This window comes from Delphinus delphis, chromosome 17 (genome assembly GCF_949987515.2).
Source record: "Delphinus delphis chromosome 17, mDelDel1.2, whole genome shotgun sequence".
NCBI lineage: Eukaryota > Metazoa > Chordata > Mammalia > Artiodactyla > Delphinidae > Delphinus > Delphinus delphis.
The window spans coordinates 61,912,075-61,939,294 of record NC_082699.1 but is presented as its reverse complement, the minus strand read 5'-3'; the positions used below and the strand labels follow the sequence as shown (position 1 = coordinate 61,939,294).

Here is a 27,220-nt window from a genome sequence, read left to right as displayed (position 1 = left end):
GTCTCGCATCCTGAAACAGGCTACAAGTATAATTTACAGGACAATTCAGCACGAATTCAATGTAGACATTTGCTGGAGTTTTGTGTTTTCTACTCCAGCATGCTCTTGAGCCAAAGAATGAGAGGAATTCCACCCCCACCCAACCCAGCGTGTTGACTTTAGACCCGGGTCCTTCTTTTCTCCAAAGTGATGAACAGCCTTTCTGTGTTGCCCAAGGAGAGTGCAGAAGTTACACTCTAGCTAACCCTTCATAGGCTCCCAAAGAAGAGACATGTCTCTGCATCACTCAGGGATCACCTGCAGCATTTAGTCTCGACCAGAATTGTATTCTCTCTCTCCCCCATAGTGTTGGTTTCAATTGACCAACATTTAAAAATTAGACAATTTTCACATAAAAATCTAGATTCTGGCTTCTCTGGAACAATCTGAAGAGCTAACAATACCAGGCCTGGATGGCCACTTAGCAGTGGCTCCATAGGGGCTGCCCCTTCTAGATGGGCACACGTTCTCTCGTTGGCCGTGGTCCTCACCACTTCCTGTTTTTCTTACACCTAGCTGAGAGACATTTGAGTCTGTGATCCCTGATCTGGGGCCAGCAGAGAGAGAGCTTAAGAGAGGAGGGCTTGGTGCTTCAAAACTGATGGGCCCCAAATGTTTAACAGCTGATGAAAGGGGAAATAAAATGTGGTATATCCATACAATGGAATATTATTCAGCAATAAAATGGAACCAACTACATGTTACGACATGGCTGAACCTGGAAAACATTCTGCTAAGTGAAAGAAGCCAGTCCCAGCTCTGACTCAGCCAGGCGATCACAAGGTAAACAATAGATACACTTACAACCGTTCTGTTTTTCACTTTCAATACAGTATTCCATAAATTATAAGAGACAGTCAACACTCTAGTACAAAACAGGATTTGTGTTAGATGATTTTGCCCAGCTGTAGGCTAATGTAAGTGTTCTGAGCATGTTTAAAATAAGACAGATTAAGCTATGATGTTCCCTAGGTTAAGTGTATTAAATGCATTTTTGACTTACAGATATTTTCAATTTACAATGGGTTTATCAGGATGGAACCCCATCATAGGTCATCTAGTTCTCTAGACCTGCCTTTGAGTCTCTTACATTCTTGATATCCTTCTAATCAATTTCTTTTTCTTTGTTTCTTTTTTTTTTTAATGATAGCTGGTTTCTGTCATTGGCAACCCATGCTCATCAATAAAATCCTTAAGAACAAACTGAATATCAGAGAGGTTAAGTTATTTGCTCAAGGGCACACAACTAAGTGCCTCATCTGGAATTTGAACTCCATGACTCTACAGCCTGACATAAGTACAAATTTATAAAGTACAACATGCAAGTTCTGACGAATGCAGAGAACAGTGGAAAACAAGTGTTTTCTCTCTTGGCCTTAACTGTTAATTAAACAGTCTGGGTTCGCTCAAATACCTTGTGATGTTGATGTTAAGGCTCTTCCAACTTCACTAAGAAGGATTTTACTCATTTAAGGTTGGGCTGCTTTTTGTGTCACTTAAAATCCTCAACAATATGTAAATTTGGACATTTATTTCAAATTTTTTTCCTTGAATGAGGTAAGAAAAAAAAAAAAGGTCTTTCAAACACTTATCATGTTTATATTCAAGGTAGTAATTTTAGTCAGGCTGTTGGAAAGACGTCATCTCTCCCTAAGTGGTCCCAACAACTGCTGTGGTTCCAGCAGTTCCAATATCCTGTTACTAAAAATGTGCAAAATGATCTAGAAATGCAGGTATTACTATGTAATGTATTCAGTTTTAATGGACTTTGAATTAGCATCTATGGTACACTATGTTCTGAAAGTCAACACACAAGCAACAACAGGAAGCACACGGCCTGGGGGAAAATTATTTCTCTACTATATTAAAAAGCACAAACACACAGAACATGTGATGACCTCTGAATAGACCTACCTTAGATACCTATTACCTCCTATCTGGGGTGGGGGACTTAGGTGCCACCCAGAGGGGGTAATGAGAATTCGAGTGAGGCTGTGATGCTTTTCTTCTGCTTATAATTATCTTTCTCAGATTTGTTTTCAAAGATTTGAATGCAATTCCCTCATGTCCCCAGTTCACTGAAAAGAGCTGTCATGAGCTCCTATAGCTGCTCTGAACTCGTCTCCTACAAAAAGGAGGGTACCTTCACTTTAGAAAGAAGAGATGCAGAGGACATTATCCTTAATGAAAGGGAAGAACCAAGCCTTCATAAGTCATGGGTAAGTGATGTCTCTGAGCATCCGGGCAGTGAAGAAAAGGCCTAAAAGTAGGTCCAATAAGAGTTAACAAGAAGAGGGAGTCAGGACTCATACGTTTCAGGGTGTGATCACGTTGGGATAAACACCTAGGCTGAACTCCAGGCTTCTTCCTGATAAGGAGCCAGAACGACTAAATAATCTTGCCTCTAATTCCTCTCCCTGAGCCAGTGCTGGCAGATGTACACTAACCCTCTGAACAGATTGAGCGCCTGTGGGATGATGCAATTGCACATGAGTTCTTGTATGGCTGGAGTTCCATCACAACCATTTGATTGTTTCAACCAAAGTGGGAGTGAGATTGAGGAGAAACACTACACCTATGATTACCTAAGTGTCTTCTCACTGCCATGGAGATCTGTATTCACTAAGTCACTTGCATCCCTGAAATGGCTGCATTCATGTGAAAGCTACTCTAGCTTTTCTCTATTTTTTTTTTTTCTTTCTGATCTTGAAGGAGAAAGAAGGATTGGAAGGTAAGGCTGCTTCACGCTTTCCCTGAAAATAATAAAACATTTAGCAAGATAGAGACCGAGGCAGATAAAATTTCGGAGACAGAAAGAGTCATAAGGAGAAAAAAGATAGACCCAGACAGATACAGAAAATAATCAGGAAGGGCTGAGTCCTGGTGAGTAGGAGACAGAAGCTTGTCCAATCAAACGATACAGAAAGCAGAACCAAGATATTAAGGGCAAGTAAATACTTACATTCTTAATCAAGTAGAACCCTCAGATGTATTCTAGAGATCACCCTAATCGAGCTCCCACTAAAAGTAGAACTCTCCTCTACAAATCCCTGCCGGGCAACCAACCTATCTTACTTGAATGCTACATATGACAGGAAATGCACTAATTAATGAGGAAGCTTATTTTGAGCCAGTTACATGTTCGAAGTTTCAGCTACACATTCAGTCAACATTATTTAAACCATTTTCACTGTTCAGTGCCTAAGTGAAAAGCGTATCCAAATATAAAACAGTGGCTCTCAAACTGTAGTGCAAATATAAGTCACCTTTGAGGGCTTGTTGAAAATGTGAATTCTCAGATCTTACCCAAGACCTACCAAATATGACTTTTCAGGGGGTGGGTCCCAAGAATCTGCACTTTCATTAAGCATATCAGGCGATTCTGCTATAGCACAATGTTGAAAAACCAATGCTATAAAGTATCCACCAGAATTTTTTGTACCAAAAGTTAGTTTATGTGCTCATCCCATTCCTGTTAGTATTGTGATAATACATTCTATGGTTTGAGAATTAACCACCTCAAATACAAGAAGGGGGCTGACATTTCAGATTTTATTATAATTATTACTTGCCTGAAGTCTATTTCATTTTTACAGCCAAATTTTGCTATCTTCTAGACTTTAAAATTAATAATAACAATGTATAAAATGCTTACGTTTAGAACTATTATCAGAGATAATATCCAAATTGCTCAAAATGCAATACCCCAAATAACCAAACCTGCTGCCATGTTACCACACATGTTTTTAAAGCCATGTGTGAGCCACCAATGTCAACTGTTAATGTGGCAAACACAGCCCACAACCAGACCTGGTGAGAATGAAGCTTGAGGCTTTTTGACAGCCAAAGTATCCAAAGTAAAGGTGGGTGAACCAGATTAACAAAAGTCATAAGTAGATTAAGAAACATTTGAAAGCTGCTGAAGTTTAGAAAGAAAAAAGGTATATTTTGATTGTTCCTATTTCTTTAAACCTTGCTCCAAATCATACACCATGGCTTTCATAATCTGACATAAGAGGCTGTGAAAGCAATAGCATAAATATTTAAATAGAGAACTATCTTTTTATGGATGATTTTTAATTTCTTTGTTATCCACCCTGGGAAATCCTAGCCATTTGATCCATATACCTGGACCACTTCTCAGGTTACAACTTGCCAGTCAGCATGGGCAGTGCTCTAATTGCTAACGGGACCACCTAATATTTTTCCAAAGTTCTTTACATGTGTAATCTCATTTAAACTTCCCAACATACCCTATGAGGCAGGTATGATGATTATTGTTATTATTATTTACATCTCACAATCGAGGGTACAGAGAAATAAAGTAACTGGCCCAAGTTCACAAAGCTAGTAAGCGGTGGAGCCCAGATTTTTACTCCAAACTTGTATACTTAAGCCCTAGGCTACCTTGCCTCCTAAGTAATAGATAATCAGCTCCCCTAAAATTGGCACTGACACCACATGGATAAACACCTCAGTATGGTATCTAAGCACCTCTCACACACAATGAAGTTTCTTAAGAACACTGCCTTTGATTTTTCCTTCTATGATGCTTGAAAAATGGAATAATGCTCACTTCATCATCATCATCATCAGGGAAGAAAACGATGGAGAATAGTAAGGGGGCATTTTTTACTTTTAAGAATAACTCAGGCTCTGGGCTTCCCTGGTGGCGCAGTGGTTGAGAGTCCGCCTGCCAGTGCAGGGTACACGGGTTTGATCCCTGGTCCAGGAGGATCCCACGTGCCACGGAACAACTGAGCCCATACACCACAGCTGCTGAGCTTGCGCTCTGGAGCCCGCGAGCCATGGCTGCTGAGACCGCCTGTCACAACTACTGAAGCCCAAGCGCCTAGAGCCCGTGCTCTGCAACAAGAGAGGCCGCCGTAATGAGAAGCCCGTGCACTGCAACGAAGAGTAGCCCCTGCTTGTTGCAACTGGAGAAAGCCCATGCACAGCAACGAAGACCCAACGCAGCCAAAAATCAAATAAATAAATAAATAAATTTTAAAAGAAGAATAACTCAAGCTAATCTTTACATCTCAGGCTAGACTTGGCAGGTCTTATTATCCTCAACCAAAGTTTAAAAACCATGTTTCTTTATAACTCTTCTGCTAGAGTGAGGTGAATGTTAATGATTCCTGAATGAAGATTTTAAAGGTTCCAGGAGGAAGGACATAACACAAATAGAGGTTTGTATAATTACCCTTGGTAACAATGCTGCATATAATTCAGCCAGCAAACTCCCCCAAGGCACACCATTTGTCATGGTGATTACATCACCTAATCTGTGCCTTTAACTGGCATTACCAATTCCACTCACATTCCCTTTTTGTTGTTGCAATCTTTGCTTCACAATAGAAACAGGACAGCAGAAGATTCAATATACCATCTGTCTTCTGTAGGTGGGTGAGAAAGCTGGTATCAGGTGATCAACACAGAATGGGTGTTGCCAAGTTCAATGTGAGGCACCCTTCACTTGTCTGTAAAGCTTGGCTTATTCACAGCAAAAACAGACTTCCTAAAAAGTGTATCTCCAGGGATACACTCATTCTCTCCTTCCTTCCTGCCTCCCCAGTGAGGATCTCCCCAAGGGTAAATTAAGCATGGAGCAATGGAGAAAGCACTGGATTAGGAGTCAGGAGAGAAATCCTAGTCTCAGCTCTGCACCCAAACAGCTGAATCATTCTGAACATGCTGTTTCACTTCTCCAAGCATTAGTTCGTCATCTGATCAACTGGGCTGCAAAAAACTGTATATTTATTAGAGACTTTAAAGCACCTTTCAGCTCTAAAATTCAATGAGAAAAAAATAACTTCTATTAGTTAGTGATTGAACAACATTTACTATTAATAACTGGTTATTTAGGTGCCAAGAACTAGGTCAGGAGTTTGCTTGCATTACATTTGCAAAGGAGACATTATTTTTAGATATGTAAACTGCAGTTCAGAAGAGTACAAATGAAGAAGTGTAAGATGAATCTCTCTCAGGCACTTAAGTGTTTTCGATATGTAAATAACAACAACAAAGGTCTAAAAGACATATTATAAAGCTAAGGCCTATTATTATAGTCTATAAGATGGTGGTAGTATTAGTATTAGTATAGGTATATAGACCAACGCAACAGAATCAAAAGTCCAGAAACTGGACCCCTACACGTGGGCTTACGACAAAGTCAGCATTGAAGAAAAGGACATTTTATAATGTACAAGGTTCAATCCACCAGGAAGATACAAAAATTATAAACATATATACGTAACAAGTATATATATCAAGCACAAACACGAAATGTATATGCCGAACAAAAAAAGCCCCCAAATACATGAAGCCAAATGCACAGAATTCAAAGGACAGACAATTCAATAACAGCTGGAGACTATTCTGCTCCACTTTCAACAGAGGATAGAACAATTACTCTAGTTACATGTAACATATACGCATAACTTATGACCTAGCAATTCCACTCCTAGATATGTACCCAATATGATGACTGCAATATGATAAATTTATATAAATTTCAGAAGTAGACAACTAATCCATGGTCTTAGAATTCCTAGGTAGTAGTTGCACTAGTAATTTACTCTGTAATATAGTTTGAGATGTGCATGAATAATTTGTACATTTTTTATATAGTGCAATAAAAATTTGTTAACTCTCATTTTTATAATTTACTAGTTATGTGACTTTAGCCAAGTGTATCCCTGGAGATACACTTTTTAGGAAGTCTCTGAGTTATACTTTACTCATCTGTAAGATGGGGATCATGTTTATTAGGATCAAATCTGATTAAGTACTAAGCCCAGCGTTCAATACCAGTGAATGTTAAATAAATATTTGTTTTTCTCTTCTGTCCCTCTTCCTGCGCAATCTCTCCCTCCAAAAGAGCCCAACGGATGCAGATTTTTGAAAGGGAGACAAACCATTGCACGGGTCCACATCCAGGAAGCCAGTTTGGGTTCTGGTTTGGGAAATGGAAATAGATGTCAAGTTGCAGTTATTCATTCAGATAAGCAATTTTAAATAAACATACTTATTTTAAATGGATAAATTTAAATGGAGGATAAATTAGGAGGTTGGGATTAACATATACACACTACCATGTATAAAATAGATACCAAAACAGACCTACTGTATAGCACAAGGAACTCTACTCAATATTTTGTAATAACCTATAAGGGAAGAGAATTGCTGCGCTGTATTCCTGACACTAACATGCTATTGTAAATCAACTATACTTCAATAAAAAAATTTAAAAACTTTTTTTTGTTTTTTTGGTTATGTGGCATGCGGGATGAGGGATCTTAGTTCCCTAACCAGGGATTGAACCCATGCCCCCTGCAGTGGAAGCACAGTCTTAACCACTGGACCACCACAGAAATCCCAAAAGAAAATTTTTTTTAAATTAAAAAAAAGCCCATAAAAATAAAAAAACAATACAGGGTGATAAGATAGAATTTTCCCCAATCCAAGAGAACTCCATAAGGATAGAGCATCCAGGAGCCCCAGTAAATAATCAGCAAAATCTTAAAGTAGTGGAATTCAGTTAAAGAATCTCTGCTCCTGTCCCTAAGATATTCACTTTAACAAAGTTGCTTCAGAACTGAAGTAGTTGTAGAGTGTAGCTAGACTCATGGATGGTCCTTGAATAAAATATTAGACAGAGACATAAGCTGAGTCAAGATTTGTTAGTTACATCTATGGAATGAGTTTCTTTCCTCCATAGAATGCTTTATGTTTACCCACACAGTCAGATTCAGCAAGGGATACCACTTAGGAGTTTTGGACATTCCTGGAGTAAATAAGTTGTGTGTGTGTGCTTATTGCATAACAGCCCTGACAGCAGAACACTGTTCTTGGGGAAAAAAAGAAAAAAGAAAGAAAATTTGCAGCTGTATGTTCAGTTCCATAAATCTCTCCACCAAATATGCAACTGGCTAGAGAGTGACTGGTGTGGGAGGAGGCAGAGATGCAGTTCTTGGATAAACACAGGATTTGCTCTCCAGAGAATGACCGTCTTCCTCTAAACTTTATGCATTTTAAGCATGCTATGTGGCTATGTGGTATCCCCAAAGAACAGACTGCACCATTAGCCTTGAAGGAAAGCCAACTGTGTGTAAGAATGACTTTCTTTCACAACAAAACAGCGGCAACAACAAAAAGCAACTCTAAAGAATTTTTGTTGCAAATTGAGAAATCAAAGTGCCTGCTGGTTTCAAACAGAATCTGCTCGCTCCCAGCCCAAGTCGACCAAAGGTCTGTTTCGGATCCAGGCTCAGCCTTGGTCCACTTTGCTCAGTCGGGGGTGGTGGTGGTGTCAGGTCAGTCACGGGGAGGGGGGATTGTGGTGTACTTAAAGGAGGGGGCGATAGGAGGGACTCAGGTTCAGTCCAGAGAACTTGGATTCCCAAAGTTAGGATGAACGTTTGCCTTCCTGGCGATTCTCTCTAGGGACGTGTGTTAGACTGAATAGAGGATTTGTAGCCTACCCTGGTGGTTCTGTCACCTTCCTACAAGCAGTTCATGATTGCACTGCGACTGCGTCCAAGGTCTGCTTGTGCTAAGGACAGACAGCATGCCCTTGATCTGGTGCTTTCCCGAGGTTCTAAGAAGTGGTCAGGCACCGAAGAGAAGCAGCACAGACACATTATAACCACAGATTCCTTGGACTTCCTTTACTACTGAAGGAATCTGTTACCTGGGAGCCTTTATACCACAGGGGATATGCAAATTATCACTCCTACCCATTCCCCCGCCACAGACTTGGCTGCCCCTTGTGGATACAGGAAGTTCCTTAGAATTGCCCGTATTTGCAGACTCGGGCTTCCAACAGCAGGAGACACACTCTGACCACATGTATTAAACTCCCACAGGAGTGACGGCCAAAAGTAAAAAGGCTCCAGAAGGTCAGACTTCCTCCCTGACCCCAAATTCTTTCCTCCACAAGAAACTTTCACTCAATTTGTAGTTTGCCCTTAGAATGTTTATTATTAGCCATTTGACACCCAGAAATTATTATGCTTTTTTTCTGGATTATACTAAAATGTAATATTAATATACCCAAGATCTTCTCTCTTTTTTTAAAATTAATTAATTAATTTTTGGCTTAGTCAGGTCTTAGCTGCGGCACGTGGGATCTTTCATTGCAGTGCGCGGGCTTCTCTCTAGCTGTGGCGCGTGGGCTCTGGAGCTCGCAAGCTCAGAAGTTGTAGCGTGTGGGCTCTCTAGTTGTGGTGCAGGGGCTTAGTTGCGCCGTGGCATGTGGGATCTTAGTTCCCCAACCAGGGATCTAACCCGTGTTCCCTGCATTGGAAGGCAGATTCTTAACCACTGGACCACCAGGGAAGTCCCTCCAAGATTTTCAAAGATAGATTACTTAACGAGATACAGAACACATTAAGGTTATTCATCAGACGAAAAGTTGCATTATAACTGTTTTCACAAATGCAACGCATTTTTTTATATATTATTTTAATCATAAGAGGAGACCTGTTGTGTGTTGATTACACTTTCTAGCTTTAGAAAAGTGAGCCAAAGTCTCGTTTCCTTTATTTTACACCTCCAAGGTGGTGCTGCTCTGATCTAAGAACAAAATGTCTGTGTGTGTGTGTGTGTGTGTGTGTGTGTGTGTGTGTGTGTGTAAGTACTTTGCAGAGATACATAGGCCACCATCTACTTGGTAGTGTTTGGTGGCAAAAGTAAAAGGATTATAAATAGGTCTGAGCATGGAGCAACCTCCTTTGGGGCATGATATCTGGACCAAAAACCTTAGACATCCTTTGCGAAGGCTAATGGGAACTGAGTACTCCCAAGGTGGGTAGCCAAGCCTGTGGTTTCTGCTGTAGAACCCCTTCCTTATTCTATCAGTACCTGGTGCTATATTCAGGACCAAGCAATCTGTGGGCCAAGAAATGGACCTGCCAACCAGGCTCCTCAGGACTGTCTCAGTTTAAGAACTTGTGCTGAAGGATCAAGAGAGTTCCACACTGACTTGGCTAAAGGATGGAAGAATAAAGCCGCCTTTTTTTAAAAAATATTTATTTATTTATTTAGGCTGTGCCAGGTCTTAGTTGCAGCACGTGGGATCTTCATTATGGCATGCGGGATCTTAGTTGCGGCATGCATGTGGGATCTAATTCCCTGACCAGGGATCAAACCCGGGCCCCTTGCATTGGGAGCGTGGAGTCTTACCCACTGGACCACCAGGAAAGCCTGTGGAGGAGTGAAGCCTTCTATCTCTCAACTCCCACAGTCTAGCAATAAACGGAGGGCACGGCCCAGTGTGTCATATTCTGGATCATGTCAACTTCAGAAGCCGCTCACACCAGTCCCAGAGAACGTGTGGAGTTGAAGACCAGGGTTCCCTCCAGTATCTCCATTCCTAGAGAAACACCTAACCCCTGGCAGAGTTGATTACGTATTTCGCCAAGATTAGCCAGATGGAGAAACTCAGGACCAGAAAAGTAAAATAATGTGAACAGATTTGAAGAGCACCACGATATAATGGAAAGATCAAGGACCCTGGAGCCAGACAGACCTGGGCTAATCTGGCTTTTGGTTCTGTCATTTAGTTATAAAACCAGAGGCTCTGATTCAAACTCTGTCAGCCTCAACTGTAAAATATAGCTACTCTCCAGCTCATAGGGCTGTGACAAAGACGAGAGGAGATGATACATATTAAACGACTAGTAGAGCACCCAGCCTGGTGCCCAACAAAAACTGGCTCCTTCTTTCCGCCACCCCTATAGAACATACCAGACATTGCTACATTAAGCAGCCTACCCTCCAGGTCAGCTCTCATGCCTGTGAATGTTTACTTCTAATGCTAATCCACTGCATTCTTAGCCAAGACCAAACGCTTTTTGCTAAGCCTGTATGCAGGAAAGTGATTATAGGCTAACCCTGAGAAGCTGACTTCCAATCTGGGCATTCAAAAGTGCTTCCAGGAACACTTTCCAGATGGCCGTATTCAGCCTGGTCGTATTTCTTCTGTCTTTTACAAAGCAGCGAAAATAAGCCAGGTTGTGTATACAACTCTAGTCTGCCAGAACCAGTTCTTTTTAGAAGTTTGGAGAGAAAAGACCAAACTGAAGACTCCTATCTTAAACATTTCATCCTTTTTGGGTCCCTGCCTCAAGGAACCAGAGGGAACAAGACAGAGATAGTTTCTGCTTACAGAGACAACAGTGAAAGCAATCTCATCCTAGACGTATGTAACACAATTCCATATGCAGTAGCGTGTACAATGTACCGTACCCAAGGGAAGATCTACCCCTTTTTCAGGGCATCCTCACTCTCCTTTACTGGCTGGATCTCATATTCGTTCTCCCCATCCCTTCTGCATACTTGTACCGAGGACATTTTGTGGGTCAGTTAGTAGGAAGGACATGAATATAAATAAGAGGGTAGAGCTCTGTGGTGTCAACTTGGCCAAAGGAGAACTACATTTCCCAGATTCCCTTCCCAGGGCAGTTTCAGAGTGGAGTTGGCCACAGAAGAAATTAGCATAATATCTGGAAGGTGGAAGTGAGAGCAAACATTCCTCAAGGCTGCCATGGTTAAATGCAGTGAGAGGCCAACATGGAGATGCCACAGAGTTCCAGCCTGTCCTTGTTCTGTGCTGCTCCAGACCCAGTTCTTCTCCCCACTGACAGCCCTGCCGAACAAGCGTGGCTTCAAGCCCCCCACCAGCCAATGAGCTCATAGCTTTCCAGAGATTTCTTCACCAGCTTCCCTGATAATCCCATTCCAGAACCTTCAGGAAAGAAAGTGGAAGTCACCCAACCAGGAGTAAAGATTTGGAAACCATAAACAACTGAGGGGTTTGCTGAGTGTCCAGGGAATATGAAATGAGTAGTAGAAAAAAGAAGTTATTAATGCACATGCAGAGATGTTAAGGGATTACAACTTGTTCTCAGTTGCCCTTGAGGTGAGAGGTAAATGCAGAAGGGCTGGTAGTTTCCAGCTTGTCCTGGCTCCCCCCAGCTCTGTATCTATCTCTTCCTCCCAACTGCCAGCCCTGCCAAGAAGGACTCTCACACCCACCACCAGACCCTCTGAAAGTAGTGTAAAAAAGGAACTAGTCACCCAGGCTTGAGACAGAGGACGAAAGAGCCAGAACTTGAGTTATAGTGATGGAAATCTAAGGGAGGCATAAAAATGGAAATTGCATAGACAGTGCTGAAAGAGTTGAGGATGGAGTCTGAGGATTAACAGGAGAAGCAAGTTGGGTTTTTTTTAACATCTTTATTGGAGTATAATTGCTTAACAAATGGTGTGTTAGTTTCTGCTGTATAACAAAGTGAATCAGCTATACATATACATATATCCCCATATCTCCTCCCTCTTGCATCTCCCTCCCACCCTCCCTATCCCACCCCTCTAGGTGGTCACAAGGCACTGAGCTGAGGGGGAAGCAAGTTTAAGGCAAAGATGAGCAGGGACTTGGACACACTGCCGTGCTGATGAGACATGCTGGCACTGGTGTCCGGGGTGACATGGAATGTGGCCTGGAGCTCTGAGATAGTTTGAGGTGAAAAGTCCACATTGGGAGTCTATGACATTGAGGTGATGGGGGAAGCAGTCGGGGATGGACATGGAATCCTTACTGCAAAATGGAACACCTCTCTCTTCCCTCTTGGAACATATGTATATGTATAACTGATTCACTTTGTTATAAAGCAGAAACTAACACACCATTGTAAAGCAATTATACCCCAATAAAGATGTTAAAAAAAATGGAACACCTAATTATAGACAAACATGTAATTTTTTTTCCAGCTATTTCTCTCTATATATATCCTATTTCCACAAGATCAGAAGCTCTTAGAGAGGATGACTTTGGACTCTCCACAGCATCGGAGATGCATAAGTCGTGCCGCACATGTGGCCCCACAGCACTGGATTCCAGTTTACACAGACATGAGTACCCTGCGGTCCTCCGCCTCCGCTGACCTAGCCAAGGTGGGAGACAGTCACGCCACCTCTGGGCCTACAAAGAAATGCTCTGTGCCTTTTCCTGATTATTCTGGCTCTGGGGAGTGGAACCTGATCTCATCAACCCCAGCTGTGGGTACATGCAGGCGGCTGCCCCGCGCAGAACACAGTGTAGTTAGGGCACTGTGGTCCTACTGTGGTAAAACAGCTGGTCACGCATGGCCCCGGACAGAGGCAGCTTTCTCCTCCAAGACGCAGAGGGGCTCTGGGGGCCCTCCTTAAGCAGACGGCTGCCCTCCCCCGCCCCCGGCAAGAGAGCCCCATTTAAAAGCCTGCTCTGGGAACTTTTCATTACTCAGCGCAAACGGTAGCCAGATCTGGGTGGCTACAGGTCTAGTATGAAGCAAAGGGGCAGGGGAAGTAAACATTTGCTCTTCAGCGGAGAAACATCCATGTTTTAAACTGAAATACCCAAAGCACATTTGAATTAATAAGAAATCAATCTCCTTAAACCAGCCTTAAACTTGCCTTGGGACAGTATGCAGTGTATTTTCCTTCTCTTTTAAAAAGCTTCTGTTGTTCAAAGAGAACAGGACACAGTGGAACCTTCCCAGACTACAAGACCACAGCTGTTCACTGGCAGCCTCATCATCCAATGTGGCTGAAAATCCATCCCCAAACCCCATCCCTCTGTACGGGACACGCGACAAGAGCTATGTCTTATGCTGGCTGTTAGGGGAAGCCGGGTTTCTTGAATGCCACGTGGCACGGCTGCAGTGATTCAAAGCAGCTGAGATGAGCTCAGGAGCAAGATGGGCTCGAGCACTGTGTTACTGGGCTTTGGGGGCTGCTGCATTGCATGTTTTGCTCCATGAGCATACTGACATCAACTGGAGCTCAGCTATTTCTAAACGTGCTTGTAACTGACAACACTGCAAGGAAACACCTCAATGCCCAAAGCACACCATGCAAATGCCTTTGCAATATCTTTCAAAGACAAGCCATGGAACACCACCTTCTGCTTGAATCTGAGGCATGAAAACCAGCACAGCCTCTCATCCAACAACCAGAAGGGATGATGCAGCACTGAACCCATCTTTTTAAGAGGTCGGGGGGGCTTCCCTGGCGGTCCCGTGGTTAAGAATCTGCACTTCCACAGGTTCAATCCATGGTCGGGGATCTAGGATCCTGCAAGCCTCGTGGTGTGGCCAAAAAAAATAATAATAATCACTTTGGACTTCCCTGGTGGCGCAGTGGTTAAGAATCTGCCTGCCAATGCAGGGGACACGGGTTCGAGCCCCGGTCCGGGACGATCCCACATGGTGTGGAGCAACTAAGCCCTTGTGCCACAACTACTGAGCCTGAACTCTAGAGCCTGCCAGCCACAACTACTGAACACATGTGCCACAACTGCTGAAGCCCGCATGCTCTAGAGCCCACGTGCCGCAACTACTGAAGCCCATGCGCCTAGAGCCTGTGCTCCACAACAAAAGAAGCCACCGCAATGAGAAGCCCATGCACCGCAACAAAGAGTAGCCCCTGCTCGCTGCAACTAGAGAAAGGCTGTGCGCAGCAACGAAGACCCAGTGCAGCCAAAAATAAATTTAAAAAATTTTTTAAATGTTCAAAAAAATAAGAGGTCTGGGATGGTATTCCTTACTCTTGGCTGCTGCACATTTAAATCACCTGGGAGTTTCTGAAAAGTACTGATGTCTGAGCCTCACCCCAGACCAACTGAGTCGCTACCTCTGGGTATTTTGTAGGAGTTTCCCAGGTGATGCTGAGGGATAGTGAAGGTTGAGAAACACTGGTCTGGGCATTCGTTCAAGGACCTTCATGTTCTTGCTTATGTTTATTTTAAACAAGAGGATTAGACGATAGCCCAGTACCCCCAAAATGTAATTCACGGCATGAGAAGAGCTGGAACTCACTCTTCACTTGGCCCTGAACAACTTACTTGGGTCTTTGATTTTCTTACATGTAAAATGGAGTTAATAGTACTTATTCAGCTCTGTATCAGGAAGTTGTGAGAAATGTAATATTCTCTGACACATGTTTTACCAAAGCAAGGCATCTTCATTATTACTATTAAAAACAGTTGAACATAATATAAACTCAAACCAGCCCATATCATATTAATCACTGAAATGAATATGATGGTAGGGGTGGGGTAGAGAAGGGATGGAAATAATATAAACTGGGTGTCCCCTGGGCCAGGCATTAAAGCTGATATATTACACACATACAATTTCACAGCACGGTCAGGAGTGATCAGACCCCAGTTCTGCTTATCTGCCTTAACCCTGAATAAGTCATTTCACTTCTGTGGGATTTACCTTTTTTACCTATAAAATGAGATTAGACTGGGAGATTTTTATCCTGGGGTCCAAAGATAAGTTTTAGATGATCCACAAACAGCATTAAACTGTGTGCAAATGTGGTTCTCTCTCTCTCTCTCTCTCTCTCTCTCTCTCTCACACACACACACACACACACACACACACACACACACACACACACACTTTTTTCCTAGGAAGAGTGCCCATAGCTGTCACTGGATTCTCAAAGAGGCACATGACCCCTAAATAATGGGGTCATAATTATGACCTAAATCATGTGAAGAACCAGTGGAACCTCTTTAACTCTAAGTTTCTGATTACTGGTAGTGGAAATAACACTACTATTGGTGTTGGAAATTCAACAGACATTTTTATACGGGTGAATTTCAAACACATTTATAAATCTACCCAATGAAGAATCCTGGATAACAGCCAAGAATAAAATCTAGCCAAGAACCATTAAACATTGTCAATGGCTTCTTTCACCTCCCAGAAGTCAAACTAGTTTGAAAGTGATATCAAAAGACGGCCAAAATCTATACTGGCCTAGAGAGGTCCTGTGGGGATCAGAGCATCCTAGGTCCCTGGCAATCTGGAGGTCTTCTGTAGATGCTGCACTCTGGTTGCACAGCAGGACTGGTGGAAAGAGTACGTATGTGCATGGGGGCTGAGGGATAAATGAAGCAGAAAATGAAGTCTTAGGGCAAAGGGGGACAAGTCTAAAGACAGGACTAAGCCAGAATGAGAACTTGAACCAGTGTCAGACAAAACACAGAATGAAGAAAAACCCTGAGTGGAACTAAAGCCCTAAGTGGAACAAGGTATCTGACAATGCTTAGTACGGATGTTGCTCGAGGCTCTCCATGATCACATCGTCAGGATCTATGCTTGGTATCCCGAGACACTAAGAGTCATGCTTTCAGGCTTCCGACCAACAGAAAATATTCATGCAGGAGCCCAGCTTAAATGCTGAGTATCATATTACAGCTAATGATACACAGATTCTGGCTGCTCAAATCCTGGGATACAGAAAGCTCAGAGATAAGGACATACTCTTTCTAGTTTTCAAAGCTCAATCCTTTACTTTTAAACATTTTATTGATCTGAATTTCTTAACTCACAAGAATGCCACCTATCAGTGTCATGTTCTTGGAGGACATAGCTATACAAGGGCCAATACAGAGCAGACCCAAATGCAATATTATCCTTCTGTCCACAGGATCATCTAAATCCCTATGAGATATTAAGGGCATTTTTGGCTTATATCTTCTCTTGATATAATCAGTTCCACACATTTACAATAATGGTTCCAAAGCACAGAATCTAGAGCCAGGCATATCTGAATTCATATGCGTCTTAACCTTAGGCAAAGTTCTTAACGCTTCTGCACCTCATTTTTTTCCATCTGTAAAATGGAGACAACACCTATGTCCAGAATTGTTATTATCAATGATCAGAGATAATGCACCTAGCACAGTGCCCAGCATGTAATATCGCTCAACAAATGTTGCTTTAATTGGTCTTAGAACTGTTTTCACTAGTTCTCCATTAAATCTACTGAAAGGATCGGACATGTGCCCCAAAATGTTACATGGAAAAACTACCTTTTTATACAACTATATTCAATGCCATCTGCCTCCTTATCTTAAATAATATATTGTCTGGACGTCCATGGACATGCTCAAATTCTTTTAAAAAACAAAAATGGGTACCAACTTTGTACAAGGCAAGATGCTAGCGATTTTCACATGAACTATATGCTTGCTGTTGGTCTGCAGTATATTTTATACTTGTCTGTCTCTCTTAGAATATAATGATAGAGCTTTGGGGATCAACTTCCAATTATTTAAGACGAATAAATGGAATCAATTGAGATTTTTAAAAATAGTGAGCACCTATTGTCATGTGGTGTGGTAGGTGCTAGAATGAAATTCCACTGGCTATCTGCCACTCTAACAAGCCATTTTACTCTAGTAAAGCAGAGATAGCCCCTACACTTGACTCTCCACTGTCTCTACTCACCAAAGTCAATTTATTGACTCAACAAACATTCATTGAGCACGTAGTTAAAAAAGAAAAAGATTTAGAGGGACTTCCCTGGTGGTGCAGTGGTTAAGACTCTGGGCTCCCAATGCAGGGGGCCTGGTCAGGGAACTAGATCCCATATGCATGCCACAACTAAGAGTTCACATGCCACAACTAAGGAGCCAGCAAGCCGCAACTAAGGAGCACATGTGCCGTAACTAAAGAGCAGGCAAGCTGCAACTAAGGAGCCCGCCTACCACAACTAAGACCTGGCACAACCAAATAAATAAATATTTTTTAAAAAAGGAAAAAGGATTAGATACTATCCCTGCCCTCATAGAGCCTATGTCTTAGAGAGGTTCAAAGAAAATAAATACATATCTATGAAGAAAATAGACATGAAGGTATAAAGGAGAGAAGTGAGTGGCTCTGGTAGATACTGTTAGTTTGATTCGACTCACCTCATCCCATCCACTCTTTCTCTCGCCCTATGAAAGTTGGAAAATAAAATATTCAAATTCCCAGCCCCTTGAAGTGACCACACAACACAATTCCAGCCAATGAAATGTGGTCAGAAATGCTATGAAGACTTCCCATCCTAACTAAAAAGGAGATGTGTAAGGTGCAAATGCCTCCTGGAGAGAAAGCAATCACTGGTTTGAGGAACTAAAAGGTGGTAATGGAGGCGAGCAAAGAGGAAGGAGGCAAGGAGAGAAGATTTGAAAGACAGGTAGAGGTCAGATCACGTGGGGCTGTGAGTCCAAGGTAACGCTTTTAGATTTTACCCGAATTGCAAAGTGAAACCGACTAAGGCTCTCAAGCAGGGGAATGGCAGACCTGATTGTTTTCAGTTGCTAGGTGGGGAATGGATTCTAAGGCTACGAGGGAAGGGATATGGGAACATATGTATATGTATAACTGATTCACTTTGTTACAAAGCAGAAAGTAACACACCATTGTAAACCAATTATACTCCAATAAAGATGTAAAAAAAAAAAAAAAAGAGTAGATGTAAGGAGCCCAGTTAGAGCCACAGTAGTCCTGGTGAGAGAGGACAGTGGTTTGGATTTGGGAAAATAAAGAAAAACAGGTGCATTTGGGATACATTTTGGAAGCATCTTGAATTGGAGGGAAAAGAAAAAAGCAAGCATGACTTCTAGGTCTCTGGCCCCAGCAACTGGGTGGATGGTAATGCTATTTACTGAGACAGAAGAGACTGGAGGAGCAACAGGAATGTGCAAAACAAAGCATTCAATCAACTCAACATCCATAATTCCCGTCCCAGTGACCTGACCTCTGCCAAACTAATGTTTTCTCATCTCGCTCTCCATCATTTCACTTTCTCTCATAGGCTCTCCTCTGAGAATTGTAAGTTGTAACTGTAATACCAACGATATTTGACTTTATCTGGCAGAAAAAGAAATGATGGGTGAAATTAAGAGACTCTGAAGCTAAAGGCAAAATGGCAGACTCAGCATATGACTCTGTAGTCTTCAGCGTGGAGTTCTCAAAATGAATGAAATACGCAAACTTACAAAAATGTGTACCTGAGACCCCAAGTCTTGCACCCAGTAATGTTCCTGTCAAACACACATATTACTGTTTATAATTAACTACTTGAGTGAATAATTAACATCTGCTTCACCACTCGACCTGAAGCTCCACGAGGGCAGGAGCCTCACTTGCTTTGCCCACCAGCAGACCCCACAGGGCACCATATGCAGTAGGCACTCAATAAGTATTAGTTGAAGGATGTTGGTACAGCTCTTTCTGGTCAATGACAGAAACTCTTAGTTGTCCTCCAAGATCCATTGTCCCCACTCTCTTTACTAATAGAACCTCCTTTTTTTCCCTGGACACGGTCGCTGTATTAGTTTCCTAGGGCTACCATGACAAATACCAAAAACAGGGTGGATTAAAACAACAGAAATCCATTGTCTCATCGTTCTGGAGGCTAGGAGTATGAAATTAAGGTATCAGCGGGCCATGCTCTTTCTGATGGCTCTAGGGGAGAATCCTTCCCTGTACCTTCTAGCGTCTGATGTTGGCTGGCAATCCTTGGCATTCCTTGGCTTGCAGACGCATCTCTCCAGTCACATGGCCATCTTCTCCATGTATGCCTTCACATTATCTTTATTCTGTGTGGATCTGTCTCTATGTCCAAATACACCCATTTTGTAAATGTACCAGTCATATTGGATTAAGTCCTAATGGCCTCATCTTCACTTGATTACCTCTGTTAAGACCCTATTTCCAGATAAGGTCACATTTCTCAGGTACTGGGGGTTAGGACTTCAATATATCTTTTTGGGACCAGTATACAACTGAACCCATAAGAGTCACCCAGAATAAACTTAACATTTCCCAGATTCCCTTGCAGCTAAGTGTGGCCATGTGTGGTTACGTTCTAGTCAATGGAATGTAAACAGAAGTAGTGTGTGCAACTTTCAGGAAGTAAACCTAATGGCCAGAGTTACAGCAGCCATCCTAGACCATGAAGTGGCCTTGCGAATGGAAGCCGAGCAAAGTGAAAGCACACAAAGTGGGAAATCAGAGACCTCGGAGACGTATCTCAGTCTTGAATTGACTTTTTTCCAGCTTTTACGTGGCAAAGAAATACTAGTCTAGGGACTTCCCTGGTGGCACAGTGGTTAAGAATCTGCCTGCCAATGAAGGAGACATGGGTTCGAGCCCTGGTCCGGGAAGATCCCACATGCCACGGAGCAACTAAGCCCATGTGCCACAACTACTGAGCCCGTGCCCCTAGAGCCCATGCTCTGCAACAAGAGAAGCCACCACAATAAGTCCGTGCACTGCATGGAAGAGTAGCCACCACTCGCTGCAACTGGAGAAAGCCCGTGCACAGCAACGAAGACCCAATGCAGCCAAAAATAAAGAAATAAATAAATTAAAAAAAAAAAGAAATACTAGTCTTACCCACTGTTCATGAAGATTTCCCTTCGTTCATAAAGGAAGCTAATTGTAACTGATATATAGCCTTAAACTGTGGAATCTTCTGTAAGTCACATACAAGTGGAGACAGTAAAGACACTACTATATTTATCTTTACTTCCCATGATACTTGGATTGTTTATGGATAAATCCAGGAGTACAGCTTTGGAAAGAGATGTCCTGCCTGCGTTGGGACAGCTTTGAATTTCTTCCAGATACAGTCAGTCTTGGGGAGGTCCCTGACTTTACACCTGGAGACAGTCTTGGCGTAACTGGTTTTGTGGAGTCCTTCAGAGGGTTGACAGGATTTGGCCTCTCACTAATTATTTAGTTGTGACCCAGAAAAATAAAGTTACCACCTAATCTATTAAGACCCGGGGGGTCCCAGGGCTGTCCATTTCTCAGTACTTGCCCTTCTTCCTGTCTCCAGGGATGCAGCACAAAGAAAGCCAGTATTAGATCCCATAGCAGATCTACTTAGGAACAGCTCAGGATTATACCAAGATATTTCTAACACTTCCCGTGTCTTTGCTTTGTAAAAGGTTCCTTTTTCTACAGTTCTGATTAAAAGTGTTTAGTTTCACCTCAGTGTTAAAAAGCTTAGCAAGACGTGACAACAAACCCACTGATATGTGTATAGCAGTCAGTAGGGCTGAAATTTGATGTAATGCCAATAATCACTTATTTTCAGATGCACCTTTTAACAACTCTGCAATCGGGTCACATCTTATGATCAACGCACCTTATATTTGATGAAATACGTTAGCTGATGCTCACTAAATGGTACTATGTGACAGGCCAGGGGCTTGATACTTCATACACATTTCCTTATCTATCCTCACAGTCATGCCATGAAGCAATTAACAGTGTCATTTTAAGATGAGAAACAGAGATTTAGCATTTCTAAGAAAGTGATAGAATTGTAATGGCATGCGGCAATATGGCAGAAACATATGATTACATAGATTCTGCTTCCCATGATATCCCATTTTGGCTACTGTTTTGTGACTCTGCGTTATGTGTTTGTAAACATAAATTTATTTAAGCGAGACTCAGCCAGAAGACCATCACAAAGATTCTAACAAGCAATATAATACATGACACCTACAAATGCTTACTGTTTATTATGAGCCAGATACTGTGCTAGGACACATTTCATTTAATTGTAACTATTATAAGTGCCATTGTAAAGGTGAAGAATTTAAGGGGGGAGGGCAAATGGGGCAGGGGATTAAGAGGTACAAACTATTCTGTATAAAATACATAAGCTATAAGAATCTATTGTATAACATAGGGAATATAGCCAATTTTATAATAACTATAAATGGAGAATAACCTTTAAAAATTGTTAATCACTATGTTGTACACCTGAAACTTAAATAATATTGTCCATCAACGATACATCAATTTAAAAAAAGAAGGTGAGGGCTTCCCTGGTGGCGCAGTGGTTGGGAGTCCGCCTGCCGACGCAGGGGACACGGGTTCGTGCCCCGGTCTGGGAAGATCCCACATGCCGCGGAGCGGCTGGGCCCGTGAGCCATGGCCGCTGAGCCTGCGCGTCCGGAGCCTGTGCTCTGCAATGGGAGAGGCCGCAACAGTGAGAAGCCCGCATACTGAAAAAAAAAGAAGGTGAGGAATTTGAGGCCTAGAGTTTAAGTAGTTATCCTGGGTCCTATGGAAGTGGTGAAGTTGGGCCTCAAACATCTGGTGTCTGACACCCAAGCCTGGGCTCTTTATGACATGACCTGGTGCCAAACACAAACGAGAAACTTAAGCCCTCGGTGAATGTGGGATGGGCCACAAGTAAAGGAAATGTGATGTGTCAGATGAAAGGAAGAAGAATGGCCAGGAGAAGTCAGACATGACTTCTGGAAATTTTCTGGGAGATTTTATTAAAATTAATTTTTATTGGAGTATAGTTGCTTTACAATGTTGCGTTAGTTTCTTGTTGCACAGGAAGGTGAACCAGTTATACGTATACATACATCCACTCTTTCTTTGATTTCCTTCCCACTTAGATCACCACAGAGCACTGAGTAGAGTTCCCTGTGCTATACAGTAGGTTCTCATTAGTTATCTATTTTATACATAGTGGTGTATATATGTCAGTTTCTGGGAGATTTCTGAAAGTGCCAGTGGATGAAATCCGTCAGAAAGGACCTTGCAGCCTCAGTATGCAGTGGACTGTGGCTTTCTAGATGAGCTTAGGAGCAGAAACATGGGGGAAGTGGGAGGACTGGGCAGAATTCTCAGGTCACGAGGCAAATGGCAACTTAAAGTGGAAAGGCTGGCGCTCAGGGAATTTGAGAAGGATTTCCAGGATTGAAGAAATGCTCAGACTTATTCCACAAGCTAGGAACACCTCTTCGAGATGTATTCCTTGCAGTCACGCTGCGGGGAATGAAGGGCAACCCGCCTCCCTCACCAGCCCTGTAAGGAGGACTCCGCATATGTCCTCATTTACCAGATGAGAAAAAACCCCAGAGAAAAGAAATACTGTGCCAAACATCACAGAGCCATGAGGAGGGGAGCCAGGATTCTGTCTGACTCTAAGTCTAAACTAATTTCTGGTGACAGAACTCATAACAGTGGTTGCCTCTGGTGGGAGGGGACTGACTGGAAAGAGGCAGGAGGGAACTTTCTGGAATACGGGAAATGTTCTATGTGCTGATTGGTAGTTACACAGGTGCATACATTTGACAAAACCTATCAAACTATATACTTAAAAGCTGTGTTGGGAATTCCCTGGTGGTCCAGCGGTGAGGGCGCAGGTTTGATTCCTGGTCAGGGAAATAAGATCCCGCAAGCTGCGCGGTGCAGCCACAATAAATAAATGAACGAATAAATAAATTTTAAAAAGCTGTGTATTCTGTCATACGAAAATTAGGATTCAATTCAAAACACAATTTTATAAATCTCTTAAGCTTTCCTCCCCTAACTTGTGCATTTTCATTGGGGGTGACCTAGGTAGTTTTTTTCCTGCCTCTTAGCAGATGAAAAAACAATCTTCCTCTTTTTATTTATAAAACATATACATACATATACGCACATACATATAGTCCATAAACAGGTATATAGTTATCTGTGGTATCCACATTTCATGGGGGAGAGATGAGTAAGGAAAAAAAAATGCCCTGAAAAGGCTCCTTAAGGGAAAGCTAATAAAAAATAGGTTGAGAAACACTGCTCAAACTCACTGCTACCCCCTCCTTCCAAAATTTTCTTTACACTGCAGTCAAGTCTTAGTTGTCATTCTTTTCTTCCAAGGAACTATGTTCCATTCTGGGTATAGAATAAACCCTGTGTGTGTGTGTGTGTGTGTGTGTGTGTGTGTGTGTGTGTGAATTATGTGATGAGGTCTCTCTCCCTCTTTAGACCTTAAATCCCATGAAGGCCTAACATGATGTCTGGCTCATGGTAGGTGGTCAAGAAATACTAAGTGAACAAAGAACTGTGCAGAGTTGCCCTGTCTTCTCCAGGGCTGCCAGCGCTTGACATGAGGGATGGTTCTCCGCCAAGGAAGGGCATGGAGCAGAAAAGAGGTCTGAGCTAAGGCCCTGAGAAGTGGCCTCTGGTGCTGGCAGGGCCCCCCACAGAGAGACTGGTCATCTCTCTCCGCCCACCATGCCCAATGATGAGCAAAGGAACACTGACCCTTCCACTTCCTGTTGACTGAGAAACTGACAACTCCGCTAGAATAAGACGTAGCACAGTGCATCAGACAACCCTTTTTTTTTTTGCGGTACTCGGGCCTCTCACTGTTGTGGCCTCTCCCGTTGCGGAGCACAGGCTCCGGACGCACAGGCTCAGCGGCCATGGCTCACGGGCCTAGCTGCTCCGTGGCATGTGGGATCTTCCCAGACCGGGGCACGAACCCGTGTCCCCTGCAACGGCAGGCGGACTCTCAACCACCGCACCACCAGGGAAGCCCCCCGGACAACCCTTTTTATCCGCACATACGACTTTTCTGAACTCAACTGGAAAGGAACTACTTTTAAAATATCACAGTAAGCAATTTTTTTCATATGTGTTGATTATCATCCCACCATTTGCTACTTCAGTGCCCAAACTGTCCTGGCTAAATTAATTAGGGACGTGGGATGGTTTGCCCAACCTGGCCTCTTTTGGTTCAGGAGGAAAATTCCATGGAATATACAGGTTTGTGGACATGGGGAGGAAAGATCAAAAAGGATTTTGACATTTTTCTTCTAAAAGAGAAATAGGGATTTTTGAGAGGAGAAAAAAAGAACACAATGGCCACTAATTCCTTACTCTGACTCAGATGGCTTTGTCTCCATATAAACATACAAAGAAACAAACAAACAGGGCAAAAAGGCTTCATACGTCCACATCCATCAATTCATCACAGCAGGAAACAAGAAAAGAAGCCAGGAGTCTTGAAATCCCTCTGAGAGTTGGCATAGGGTTGCGTGAACTTGAATACCATTTCTCACAGGATTTAATTATTCCCACCAGAAAAAAATAAACTTTCCAGAAAAGAGCAAGGATATCTTTTGTTTCTTATTTGTAAATACGGCTCAAATTCCTTCACAGTCTGAAGGCTGAATGGTTTGCTCTGGTAAGTGTTTGATTAAACTAACAGAAGTGGATTTTTTGTTACACCTTTCACTTGGATGACCCTGCAAGATCTAGCCCTGACCTAGGTGAGGGGCTGGTGCTAAGAATAAACATCATGTATTTGATCTTCTTCAAGCCAAGGCAGGTGAACATGTGACCACCGCAACAATTCGTCTTGAATTGAATACAAATTCTCCACTCAAGAGACATGAAAAGTCATGCATCCATGAGCAGTTCACAAAGGGTTTAAGGTTTTATTGGACTATATCATCTATTGGGCTCTGCCTCATGGGTTTGTATTTTTTGAAGTAATGCAATAGGAAGCATTATGAGGACTTTGGGGTGGAGAGACCAGGTTCTAACCAAGCTCTAACATTTACAAGCTGGGTGACCTTGGGAAAAGGATTAACTGGGTCTCAGTTTCCTCATTTGCAAGGAAGGGAGAACACGACCCAACCCCACTTCAAAAGGTATAAGAACAATAAAAGAGACAATGTGTGTGAAATGCATGGGAACACAATGCAGGTGTTCAATGAGTGAATTCCTTAGCCTTTCTATAGAAGCACCGATTCACTGGATCATTCAACAAATTTGCTTCCAGTGCTTACTAAATGCCGGGAATTGTGCTGAGTACTGGGAATATAGTAGTTAAGACAGACACGGTCCGTACATTTATGGAGCTACTGGAGACAGATAAATAATAAATGTTAAGTACTATTATCTGATTCTGATAAATGTTATGTCTTGAAAAAATAAGACAGGGTAATATGATAAAGAGTAACTGGAGGGAGATAGGGTATTTAAGAAAGTCTTCCCTGAAAAATTGACATTGAATCTGAGACTTGAATGACAACAATGGAACCAGTCATTCAGCCTGAGGCCAATGGGGTTGCAAGCAAAACAGGGTTAAAGATAATGTTCTAATCAAAAAGGCCCAGATCATGTATTTTGAGGGCCATAGAAGGCGTCTGGAATTTATTTTCATTGTCATGGGAAGCCAATAAGGTTTCAATAATCAGAGTCAAGTAATCAGATTTACTTGAGGGGCAGACTTAGGCACACTCATGATGTATCTGTGAAATGTAAAAATTCTGCCCTGACTAGAGTGAAAGATAGGTACTAGAGGATCAGGGAAAATGAAGTTATGATAGAGAACGTGACCCAGAAATGGGTTTAGACTTGATGTGATAAAAGCAGAAAAGAGGATGTCATTAAAGGTTGCGACATGAAGCCAAGTTTAAGTGATATTCACTAGACTGTAGCCAGTAGACTGTTCTGGGGAAGGGACTTTATTCCTTTTCAAAGTAGACGAAAAGAGGTAAGAAATAGAAGTATTCCTCCTGGAGATATTTCTTCCTTCAGGATTTTAGTATTTACCTGCTGCTAGGAAGTGCTCATGTACAGAAAGGGGCTAGCATGGTGCAAGGTCAGGCATACAGAAGACACTCAATAAATTATTGTTTTTTTCTCTTCTTTCCTCCTTTCCCCATTGTGTTGAAATGAACCAGAAGTTACTGGTATGGAATTGCTAAAGGATGAGGGAAGGGTGGCCAAAGGGAAAATGTACAGAACAACCCCTTTCAGATGAAAATGCATTGCATGGGTTGAGTCAACTTTGATGGGTCCTGTATTTCATGTTCCATTCTACAGTTGCAATGCCAAGGAAAGGTCTTCTAAGCCAGAGGTTTACAGATTTCATTTTTTAGGTAAAAGAACCTTCAAAATAAAAATAACTCCAAATTAAAAAATGGTGGATCAAGTGAGAATTCCAATGATACTACTGCTGTTGTTCTCTAGGCCGTAAGGGGGTGGAGAGGAATATGAAATAATATAGAAACTTACCAGCAAAGGTGTAATTAATTGTTCTCTTTTTTTATGTTCATCTCGATTGAGACAAAACTGAAAAGTAAGATTATAGTTTGGGGCCTCTGGTAACATCTGTTCCCTTTTTGGTCTCTGGGGACAAATACGCTATTACTGCATGAGGAGGACAAGGTACTTGGAAGGGAAGAAGGGAAATGGACTAGAGTAAAAATAAAATTTTCAAACCAGCTGGAGATGATGCAAAAGTCTTTTGACCAAAACACTTAAAACTCAATTCCGTTTACAACTGAAGTCAAGGTGGAACCTTCCCTGGCCTACATCTCAGCAATCCCCTCTAGCAACTTAGCTGCCTGACCCACCTCCAGCAGCCTGGGTCAGCTACGAGGAGGCTGTGAGTACGAAGAGTTCTGGGAATTGGAGCTAGATCACAGACTTCTCCATCCCATCCAGAAAAGGAGTTAGGTGGATCTTATCACTCTCCCTAAGGACACATTTTCTCTGGAGTTCTTCCAGAACTTCTAGAGAAGGAA

General features: G+C 42.4%; 1 protein-coding gene across 4 annotated transcripts in view; it reads right to left on the bottom strand.

Annotated features, from left to right (window-relative positions):
• DEPTOR (DEP domain containing MTOR interacting protein) overlaps window positions 1-27,220 on the bottom strand; it is a 141,820-nt gene that overhangs the window by 6,768 nt on the left and 107,832 nt on the right. For 3 of the 4 annotated variants that reach the window (XM_059995127.1, XM_059995124.1, XM_059995125.1), the window contains one exon: window positions 49-6,997. The exons of the other annotated variant lie outside the window; for it this stretch is intronic. In XM_059995127.1, coding sequence (XP_059851110.1) covers window positions 6,833-6,997 — 165 coding nt within the window. In that variant the 3' untranslated portion in view covers window positions 49-6,832. Of the gene's footprint in view, window positions 1-48; window positions 6,998-27,220 lie in introns of those variants that run through there. 4 annotated transcript variants of the gene reach the window in all.